At 37.6% G+C, this 11654-nt stretch overlaps 1 protein-coding gene across 3 annotated transcripts in view; it reads left to right on the top strand.

The window, feature by feature from the left end:
• The first annotated feature begins 1037 nt into the window (after positions 1–1037).
• Positions 1038–11654, top strand: part of fgf12a (fibroblast growth factor 12a) — a 77582-nt gene continuing 66965 nt past the window's right edge. Inside the window, exon 1 of one of the 3 annotated variants that reach the window (XM_079877360.1) lies at positions 1038–1211. In XM_079877360.1, the coding sequence (XP_079733486.1) occupies positions 1193–1211 (19 nt within the window). In that variant the 5' untranslated portion in view covers positions 1038–1192. Of the gene's footprint in view, positions 1212–8564; positions 9183–11654 lie in introns of those variants that run through there. The other 2 variants (XM_079877359.1, XM_079877358.1) reach the window with 2 other exon arrangements.

Here is an 11654-nt window from a genome sequence, read left to right as displayed (position 1 = left end):
ATATGAATGTTTAGTGAATAGAGAAGGTACAACATATTTTGCAGGGCTGTGTGACATTCAGAATTGAACCGAGAAAGTCTTTTAAATTCAATTTCTGAGGTGGAAAACAGGATGTAAAATTGTAATTTGAATGTAAAGAATTAAAATGGAATGAATCCATATCTCAATGTAATATATAATCCATAGATTCAAATTCAAATATCAATATTTATTTCTGTTTTTATTTCTGTATTGCAAAATGAAAATGTATTAATGGTGATTATCTATTGATATCAATTGTGTTAGTTTACAGTACTGAACAGTTTAAAGAAATAAGCCTATTGAGGGAAAATATATCAGGGAACAAATACGCATAATTAGTCAAATGAACAATGTTATAATTCAGGTTTTGTGGAAAAATGTGTATGGCTTTGCAGAATTTAATTTCCAATTCAACATCCAATGCATGACTTCCCTGTTCTTTAATTCTGAAATATGTCAATTATTCGGTAACACTTCACAATAAGGTTCATTAGTTAACATTAGTTAATATATTAGCTAACATGAACTAACCATGAGCAATACATTTGTTACAGTATTTAATAATTTTGTTCATGTTAGTTAATAAAAATACAGCTGTTCATTGTTTGTTCATGTTAGCTCACAGTGCGTTAACTAATGTTAACAAATACAACCTTTGATTTTAATAACGTATTAGTAAATGTTGAAATTAATATTAACTAAGATTAATAAATGCTGTAGAAGTGCAGTTCATTATTAGTTCATGTTAAATAATGTAGTTAACTAATGCACCTTATTGTAAAGTCTTACCACAAATGCTTGCTTGCATTCAGTTAAACAATGTAATTATAAGCAGAAGCAGTGACTGTGCTGTGATTATGATTATTAACTCTTGGCAGCAACACAGACAAAGCGTTTCAGCACTACAGAAAGTGAACAGCTCCGTCGACAGCAATTCATTATTATCTCTTTCTCTATATTTCTTGAACACACGTTCATGCACGAGTACAGTGCACTCCCCGCCCTGTGTGTCCCGGACACAACTATCTCATACTCATTCATCAATAGCGCTGTGTAAAGACTGCTCTGTGCTGCTCGACTACTGCGAGGTTCAGCACTGCTGTATCTGCCCTTTACGCATCCCGCAACAAAAACTGCAACCACGAGAGATTCCTCCAAAACACCGCGCAAGATGGATAAAGGAGATAAAGGTAAGAAACTTCCAGAGTCATGGACGTGTTTTTTTTTTTATCACGCGGGATAGAGTGAATGCGCTTTAGGGGTGTTCGGGGAAAGTGGACTGCGGAAGTGTGCTGAGCTCAATGCAGTATTCGGACTTTAAAGCTTAGCGAACTGCAAAAGATCCGGTACATGTGAACATTCTGTTAGGATGGGATGATTTTTAATGCTGTGTAGTTGGTGTTGAGTGGGTAGATCAGATGACTTATGAACATAAGCCTTGAGAGTGTGTGCCAAGATACCGGCAGCGGCTGCTTTCCTTTCCTCCTGTGCAGATGCTGAGCAAATCAAAATCCTGTAAACACACCACATCCATGCAAAGCACACAACTCACTGTTTCGTTACTCGAATTAACTATAAGTTGACTTTTTTTTTTTATTCCATAGTGTGATATTTCATAAATTTGAACAAGAGCTTGTGTGACTTTTTGTGTGAATTTATTTCTGTCAACCAGGGGCTGGGCCAGCTGCTCCTATAAAAAGTGCTGGTTGTCCCCTTTTTGGGAGACATGAATGTGTGATGTGGATTTTGTGGCACTGAGCCCGCCGATCAGCATGCCAGCATACAAGCAAAAAGAAACTCTCTCCATCACCATGTGCACTGCAATGTTGTTGAGTGATTTATTTAAAGGCAGAGAAGATAATCCACGATCAGTTTATGTTAAATCAAAAGGTTCTATTCTGAATGCACAGACATGGTGAATGTGTATTGATGTGTATTGTGTATTGATGTTAAACTGGCATATTACTTCAGCGTTGTGAGCTTTTGTTTTTATACTTCGACTGACTCCTTGTCAAAACAGACACACACAGGGAAGGTGGGGATAGAAATAGATAGATAGATGCAGTGTGGATTCACAGTGTAAAGGTTTTCTTAGCTTCATTAATCCTGAAATCTCTCTGCTGACCTACACATCTTTTCTGTTTGTCCATCGTTTTTTTTTTTTCATGAAGAAGTGCACTCCATCCTCTCCATCTTGCTGCCTTAATATAGTTCTCTCTATATAGTTCTCTCTCATTTCTTCGATCCCTTCTCTTTATCCAACAACATTCATCATTCCCAATCCCACATCATTCATCTATCTATCTATCTATCTATCTATCTATCTATCTATCTATCTATCTATCTATCTATCTATCTATCTATCTATCTATCTATCTATCTATCTATCTATCTATAGGGTTAGTTCAATGAAAAGTCTGTCATTAATTACTAACCCTAATGTTGTTCCAAACCCGCAAGACTTTCATTCATCTTCATTCTTTTTGACAAAATCTGGCATATTTCTGTCCCTCTATTGACAGCTGCGCAACTTCCACTTTGATGCATGAAAAAGTTCAAAAATAGATTGTAAAACTAAACCATATGATTTGAGCGGTTTAGTCCAAATTGTCTGAAGAGACTTGATCGCTTTATTTGATGAACAGATTTGATTCAGGCTTTTTTTACATATAAACATTGATCAGCGAAAATAAACAGAAGCTCAACCGAACCTGCTTGATGCATGAGAACAAACCTATTGCTGAAGCACAAACTCGCTGCGTAACATGAGCATGAATCTCATTGGTTCTTGCAAAAGCACAAACTCACTGCGTAACACAAGAATGAACCTCACTGGTTCTTACAGAAGCTCAAACTCTGTGTAACACGAGAATGAACCTCATTGGTTCTTGCAGAAGCTCAAACTCGATGCGTAATACGAGAATGAACCTCATTGGTTCTTGCTGAAGCTCAAACGTGTTCCATAACATGAGAATGAACCTCACTGTTTTTTTGATGAAGCTCAAATGTGCTGCGTAACACAAGAATGAACCTCATTGGTTCTTGCGAAAGCTCAAACTCGCTGCGTAACACGAGAATGAACCTCATTGGTTCTTGCAGAAGCTCAAACTCTGTGTAACACGAGAATTAACCTCATTGGTTCATGCAGAAGCTCAAACTCGTTGCCAAACAAATTGGTTCTTGCTGAAGCTCAAACGGCTCGATGGTGTTTTATGCCCCCAATGGCTCCTTAGAGGCAGCTAACCCTACCCTCAACCTTAAACCTACCCATCCCCTCGCTGCCTGGAAGGCGACGTTGGGGGCATAAAACACCAAAGACCGCTCAAACGTGCTGCGTAACATGAGAATGAATTTCATTGGTCCTTGTAGAAGCTCAAACTCGCTGCATAACATGAAAATGAATTTCATTGGTCCTTGTAGAAGCTCAAACTCGCTGCGTAACATGAGAATGAATCTCATTGGTTCTTGCTGAAGCTCTAATTCGCTGTGTAACATGAGAATGAATCTCATTGGTTCTTGCAGAAGCTCAAACTCGCTGTGTAACACGAGAATGAATCTCATTGGTTCTTGCAGAAGCTCAAACTCGCTGCGTAACACGAGAATGAATTTCATTGGTTCTTGCTGAAGCTCAAACTCGCTGCGTAACACGAGAATGAACCTCATTGGTTCTTGCAGAAGCTCAAACATGATGCATGAGAATGAATCTCATTGGTTCTTGCAGAAGCTCAAACTCGCTGCGTAACATGAGAATGAATCTCATTGGTTCTTGCGGAAGCTCAAACTCGCTTCGTAACATGAGAATGAATTTCATTGGTTCTTGCTGAAGCTCAAACTCGCTGCGTAACACGAGAATGAACCTCATTGGTTCTTGCAGAAGCTCAAACATGATGCGTAACACGAGAACCTCATTGGTTCTTCCACATCAAGCGAACATGCTAAGCTTCCGTTTACCACAACTGCTGTGTGAGTTTCTTCAGAAAATTTGGACTAAACCACTCTATTCATATGGGTTAGTTTTACGATCTCTTTATTAAAATTTTCAAGCGTCAAAGTGGTAGTTGCGTAGCTGTCAATGGAGGGACAGAAATCTCTCAGATTTCATCAACAATATCTTCATTTGTGTTCTGAAGATGAACGAAAGTCAAATGGGTTTGGAACGACATGAGGGTCAGTAATTAATGACAGGATTTAAATTTTTGGGTGAACTATCCCTTTAATAGAATTATATGTATTGTACTTATAGAATTATAGATTTAGTTTTAAAGTCACATCTGTACAGGATTCATACTCATAGATGTGAAAGGCAAAAGGTCAGAACATTCACACATTTTTTGCTTCACATTTGTAAGGCCTCATGGCAACAAGACTGCCCTTAACCGCTCAGTGTGGACAAGTGAGGCATGGTTAGATGAAACTTTGCCATGTTAGCAGGAAATGATCCTCTCAATAGCACAATGTGAATCTATCCTGAGCCACCTGTCCTTTACTTGTTCTCTTCATGCTTTTTCCAATCCTGTTCTTTATTCTTCCCCCATCTCCCTGGTTTTGGCGATGGAATGATTGAGTTATTCCGCTGCAGAGAGAACACACAACTCTGCTGCATAGGTCATGCATGCAGCAAATCACTTTATTTCTCTTACTTGCTTGTTTTTAGCACATTTTGTCAGTCGTTAGGAACTACAGATTCCAAAATCAATTTAGAAACATCTAGCAATTTGAAACAAACGGTCTCTGTAAGAAAGTTAGCCTTCTACAAAGTTATTTTAGTTTATACATGAACACCTTAAACGCTTGTAAGGATTTACAGTTTGGAGGTTGCAAGGACTCTATTGTGTGTTTCTATTACTCTGAAATGTGCAAGTTGGACATGGTGCTTGTATCTATTAGGTGGCTGTGAATTGAACGAAGAATCTACAACAGAAATGTTTCTTGGAATTAATAGATGGAATTTTTTTAAGTTTTAGATGGATTCTAAGGCCGGTGACACACTGGCTGCGTGGCGTGTCCGTTTTTATTTCGGCTCCCATGTTAACAGGTTAGAGTTTGCACACTGCCTGCGTGAGACGCCCGTGGAAAACGCGTGCATGCTAGAAATAGAACCGACGCCTATTTTTCACGCGACACGCAAGCGTCTTGGAAGCGTTTCCAAGCAAAATTGAATAGGAAAAGATGTTTATATGACATTTTGACACTAATACATATTAATAAATGTCATTTTGATGTTTGAAAGTGTCTAGGGTTTGACATAAATGCAAATATAAATGCAATTTAAAAAAATAGTATCGATTTTCAAATACTGCACCTGTCAATACAGAACGAAATATTCTATAGTCTATATTGCCGTCAACACTGCCGACGTTGTCTTTGCTGCTATATATTTATGTTTAGCATGAAGTATAGGCCTTCCACAACTCTCTCCCCATGTGTCAAATATATCACCAATATGTCACCTAGCAGCAGCAGCGCCGCGTCAGACACGCTTCTGGTGTGCAAAGACACAGCCGCCACGCAACAGAAACGCCACGCTCACGCCACGCATCCAGTGTGTCACCGGCCTAAAGCTTTCCTTAAATTTTATTCTGGTAAATGTATGGCTTCATGTGTCTTACAGTTTTTCTGAATTGCTAAATGGTTTTCTTGAAACCATCACTCACTTTCTCAAAACCTTAAACACAAAACCAAATTTTCCACGCACATTCAAAGAACCTCTGACTCTTCTGGCAAAATCAAACAATTGCCTCAAAACCATGTGCTCAAAATCAAACAATGCTTTCAGATCATACACACAGCGAGTCAATATTATAAACACTAAAGATCATTCATTAGACACTACATAAAAAAAAAATAAAAAAAAATAAAAAAAAGGAGAACACAGAATCCAAAGCAAGCAGTTCCAGAAAAAAGTATAGTAACAGTAAACAAATTTTGCAATTATGTAAAAAAGTATAGTAATGACAACTTACAGTAGTAAGGTGAATAAACTGTATACTGTATCCACTGCAAGTATAGCATTGTACTGAATATTGAATAGTATGCCTATCGAATGTCTGTATATTTACCACTTGCATACTGTGAAAATACAGTGACCCAACTTCAAAAGCCAAAAAGGTTACAGTAAAAAACTCTAAATGAAAAGCATGTTAGAGTAAAGTACACTCAGAAGATTTGTGCAACTGCAAAATCACGGTCAGTGAGAGAGATTGATTCTGCTTCATGTTGGTCCGGCCGGAGACAACAGAAAAAGCATGTCTCAGACAATGTCATCTCTGCAGGCAAAGGGAAAAACCCTAAAGCCAGATCCAGCCTTGACAACATTCTCCACACCTGCTCTTCCTCATCCTCTTCCTGCTTGTTCACCTCCTCTTACTCATCCACTTCCTTCTGGAACTACCTGAACTTGTTTAATGTTTTTGTAACGTGCTGGAGAAAGCAGGCGAAGGCGAGGATCTATCTGCAGGGTTTTAATTAAATAACACATAGAACTCGAAAGAATAGAACATAGAATAAGAAATAATAAAGAACTCCAGGGATAAAGAAACAAAACCACGAGAATGACCGAACTAGAAGCAACCATACACGTACAACAACTGACCAAGTAACAAGTGAAACACAAGGGCTATAAACACACAGGGGCAAACAAGCTTAACTAGGACATGAGGAAACAAGATACACCTGGGGAGACTAATCAACATGAAAAACTACATAGGACTACAAACCTTAGCACAAGACAGGAAATGACAAAAGTACACACAAAAAAAGTGGAACACAAGACAGGAATCATGACAGTTTTACAGAAAGAGTGATTTATTCGACAAATTGGTTTAGATTGAGAATTTGGTTCAGAGAATGGGGTTTAGTGTTTTAGCAATTTTTCAGTAATTTTTTTGTAACATGCAGAATTTTTGCAGCTTGATAACCAGAAAATGATCAAAAATTATTTATTTTTTTTTCATGTTTTTAAAAGAAGTATTTTCTGCTCTTAAGGCTTAAGGCTCTTGTAACATTATAACTGTCGTCACTTTTGATCAATTTAATGCATCCTTGCTGAATAAAAGTATTAATTTCTTTAATTTCTTTAAAAAAAGATCTTACTGACCCCAAAATTTTGAACGGTAGAGTTTAATGTTACAAAAGCGTTAGATAAATGCTGTTCTCTTCAGCTTTCTATTCATCAAAGAATCCTGAAAAAAAAAATTACACAACTGTTTTCAACATTGATAATTATTAAATGTTTCTTGAGCAGCAAATCAGCATATTATATTAGAATATAAGGATCATGACACTGAAGACTGGAGTAATGATGCTGAAAATTCAGCTTTATCATTGTAGGAATAAATCACATTTTAAAATGTATTCATATTTAAAAAACAGTTATTTTAAATTGTAAAAAATATTTCACAATATTACTGTTTTTACTGTATTTTTGTATTAAATAAATGCAGCCTTGGTGAGCAGAAGAGACTTCTTTCAAAAACATAAAAACATTGTACCGATCTAAAACTTCTGAAGTTGTCATTGGCACAGTTGCTAACTTGTTTTTAGTCGGTCTTCCATTTGTACCACCTGTGTTATTGCCTTTACATTTTACAGTAACAAACAGATTTGAATAGTTTAGGTAGGTACATTTAAATGTAATGATATTACAATTTTTATGATGATGTTCTGGCAATCACAGCTGTGTGTGTGTGTGTGTGTGTGTGTGTGTGTGTGTGTGTGTGTGTGTGTGTGTTATAGTAATACCAGTAATTTTTTTAACCTTGTGAGGACATTGTTTGATCCCAGGAGAACGCTTATAAATCAAAAACGCTTATAAATCACACTATATTATTTTGGTTTTGTTGTTGTTGTTGTTGTTGTTGTTGTTTTTTTGGTTATTTGAAGTAAAAATGCAGAACGTTTTCTGTGGTCAAGTACAACACCTTGTGCAAGATTCCAATTTCATAATTTGAGAAATAATTGTAAAACTGTAAGGATTAATAAACCATCTGCAAGGGATTGTGTTTTGAATTTGAATCCCATGGTGAATATTGAATAAACAGTCCACCTAGTTTTGATAATCACCTAAGCTACTCGGTTACATTCCTGTCCCTTTGTCTCATTCACACACACACACACACACACACACACACACACACACACACACACACACACACACACACACGTCTGATCTCTGGTTTACTATCTTTGTGGGGCTCTCCACAGGCGTAATGGTTTTTATACTGTACAAACTGTATATTCTCTCCCCTTACACTAACCCGACCCCTAAACCTTCCCATCACAGAAAACTTTCTGCATTTTTACATAAAAATAAATAAATAATAATAATAATAATAATAAAAAAAAAATATATATATATATATATATATATAAGATGATTCTGTATGATTTATAAGCTTGTTTCCTCATGGGGAATTCAATTTAGGTCCCCACGGTGACACGAGTACCCATGAGTCTGTGTGCATTCAGGTTGGAGGGATAGAAAAACATGTACACACACACGAGCGCGCGCGCGCGTTGTCCTACAGCGTCCTCTAGCGCACGGACAAGCTCAAGGCAGGTGCGAAACTTCTTGACCATGCGCTAAAAAAAATCCTTGTCTTTAAATGTAGGCTTCATCTGACGTAGGCTTTACGCCTCTATCCGGCTCGGCTCCCCGTGGACACGAAACAATTGGCGTTTTAATCCAGCTATCTGTGCTTCCGGCTGCCCCGTAACGCATGCAACATGCACAGCGCGCATGACCTCATCAGCGACCGTTCTGTCACTCATCACTGCAGCTGAACTTTCTCTCATTTCAAGACCGAGACATGTGCACATTACCCTAACGTCCTTGCGCTGCGCATCTGGAGCTAAATATGCTAAAGCGAGTACTCACTAGTCTACTACCGGCAAAGAAGCAGCAGGATGCACTCAAGATGCCTCGCTCGAGACTGTCTTCCTTTGCCCTCTGCTATTTTTGATGCTCCGAACACTGTATAGCCACCCGAGGGGCTCACACTACAGTCAACCTCTGTTGTGATCCTGTGCTCGTTTGCGTGGATTGACGAGGGACCCACACCAACTCAAGTCAATGAGGATTCTGAGGCTCTTCCTGAAGAAAGGAGCGCATATGCTGCAGTGTCTCTGTGGACAACGATCGGAGCCGACCACAACCACCAGCGGTGAGACATTTAGCTGTGCATGCTCTCAGTTGAGCGATGAAAAACGCTCTCATTGGCCGCTGGCGCTGGTGAGCACATCTTCCGTGTCTGCGGTATACTATGCGCTCCCACTCCACGCATTTGTGCTAACTTGTTTTGTGAGGGGCTCATGCGACTTTCTTGCGACCACTCATGTCATTCCATCTCACATCTTATGACCACGAAACGCATCTCCATCATGGTCATGAGCAGAAGCGCTTTAGTGGCGAAATCCGTGTCAAGGACATTTCTTTATTGGTACCGGGAACAAAGAAAGCAGGGTGAATGTAGGAAACTATTGATGCATATGCAGCAAATGCGGTCAGCGAGGCTATACGGCAGACAGACAGACACGTGCCGAGCTCGTTTGAGGTGAGATGAGCTTTCTAAAGGAAAGTGTGCGAGTGTCCTCCAGGACAGGGAACTTCAGCACCCGGACAGCGACTCGATTCCGCATCGCTCCCAACTCTGGCTCATCTGAGAGTACCACCTCCTCTAAAGAGGAGCCCGTGCATCTCACTGCACATTGCAGACCACCAGGAGGCCCATGCTTGTAATCATTTTATGTAACGTGTGTTACAAGTTTCATGAGATTATTTCATAATCAGCCCATTTGTCCTTTCTCTTTCTTTATGGAAGGCAAATGGATATGACACCCTTATAGTCTCACTTTCTCATTCACTTTCATTGAATGAAGTACTGAAAGTGAATGGTCACTGAGGAAGTCATCCGGTCCAACATCTTCCATTGTGTTCCACTGAAGAAATATGATTTTTGGAAAGACATTATAGAATGAGCAAATTATTATGCAATCGCTTTAAAGGGATAGTTCACACAAAAATGTAAATTAGCTCATGATTTACTCTCCCTCAAGTCATCCTAGGTGTATATGACATTCTTCTTTCAGATGAATACAATTGGAGTTATATTTCCATCTATCCATCATAAAAGTGCAGCCAAACTGCCAGTCGCTTGTTCGTTTGGCCGGAAGCTAGTTATTTTACTTTATAAAGTTTTAAATATATATATATATATATATATATATATATATATATATATATATATATATATATATATATATTTATTTATTCATATTTTCGCGTGGAGCACTTTTATCATGGATAGATGCACTTTTATGATGGATAGATGCATTTTTATAGACTTCAAAACAGAAACGTCTTTTCACTGCCATTTTAAAGCTTGGAAGAGCCAGAACATTTTTTAATATAACTCCGATTGTATTCATATGAAAGAAGATCGTCATATACATCTAGAATGACTTGAGGGTGAGTAAATCATGGGCTAATTTTATTTTTTGGGTGAGCTATCCCTTTAAGGACTATACAACATTATAATTCTGTGCAGGTACTTATTAAAATAAGAAATATAAAGTTGCATTCATCTGAGATTACTATTTTAACTGCTTATGTTGCAAATGGGGAATTATATTTTATTTCCACACAGACAAACTAATATAAACAGCATACTTAACTATGTTATGCTGCTGCTGTGCAATCCTTCACTTCATTAGACTTGACAAGCTTTTGCTGACCTATACACCTTTTCTGTTTATCCATTGTTTTGCAGGCAACTCGATTGTGCACAGAAGATCAGTTCTATTCAGCTGTGCTGCAACACATTTTTTTATACTTTGAATTAATTGTTTATTTTTGCCATTATTTTTTTGTAGTTAATCTGTTAACACAGTAAAATCTAAAGGGTTATACAGTTCACCCAAAAATGAGAATTATGTAATTATTTACATCATTGTCTTCCATAGTATGGAAAAAAAAATACTATGGAAGTCAATGGGTCCCGCCAACTGTTTGGTTACCAACATTCTTCAAAATATCTTCTTTTGTGTTCAGCAGAAGAAAGAAATTCATACAGGTTTGGAACAACTTGAGGGTGAGTAAATTATGACAGAATTTTCATTTTTGGGTGAACTATCCCTTTAAATGCACAAATTGGATTTCAGAAATGTCTCTTGTAGTAAAACAAAACATAAATATGCAATATAATGAAATAATATAACAATATTATAAATTTATATTAAAATGCAGTATTATATTAATTTTAAAAATGTACAATAAATTTAAGAAGTTAAAGTTAAACTAAATGTTTTGTTGTCCCTCCCACATTAAAACGTGTTTGTCATAGCTGGCTGATGTGGGAAATAAAATAAAGCTGGATTTATTCGCAGCAGAATACTTTATTAACACACTCAAAAAGAAGCAAATCACTCTCAAAAAACACGGACAGAACAACCAACTTTAAAGGCACAAATACGGAACAAAGACTTAAAACTAACTCAATATATATTAACTCAAACCAATCAATTAAACAATAAACAGGTGCAGTGTCGTAATAAAACAATAAATCCCGTGGAAGCAAATACAAACAAAGGAAACCGATCAGGAAACAGAAAAACCAACTCAAAAGTCAAATCAAAGT

This window comes from Squalius cephalus, assembly GCF_949319135.1.
Source record: "Squalius cephalus genome assembly, chromosome: 7".
Classification (NCBI taxonomy): Eukaryota; Metazoa; Chordata; class Actinopteri; order Cypriniformes; family Leuciscidae; genus Squalius; species Squalius cephalus.
Note: the sequence above shows the minus strand (reverse complement) of the source record. Positions and strands in the feature narration are given on the sequence as shown.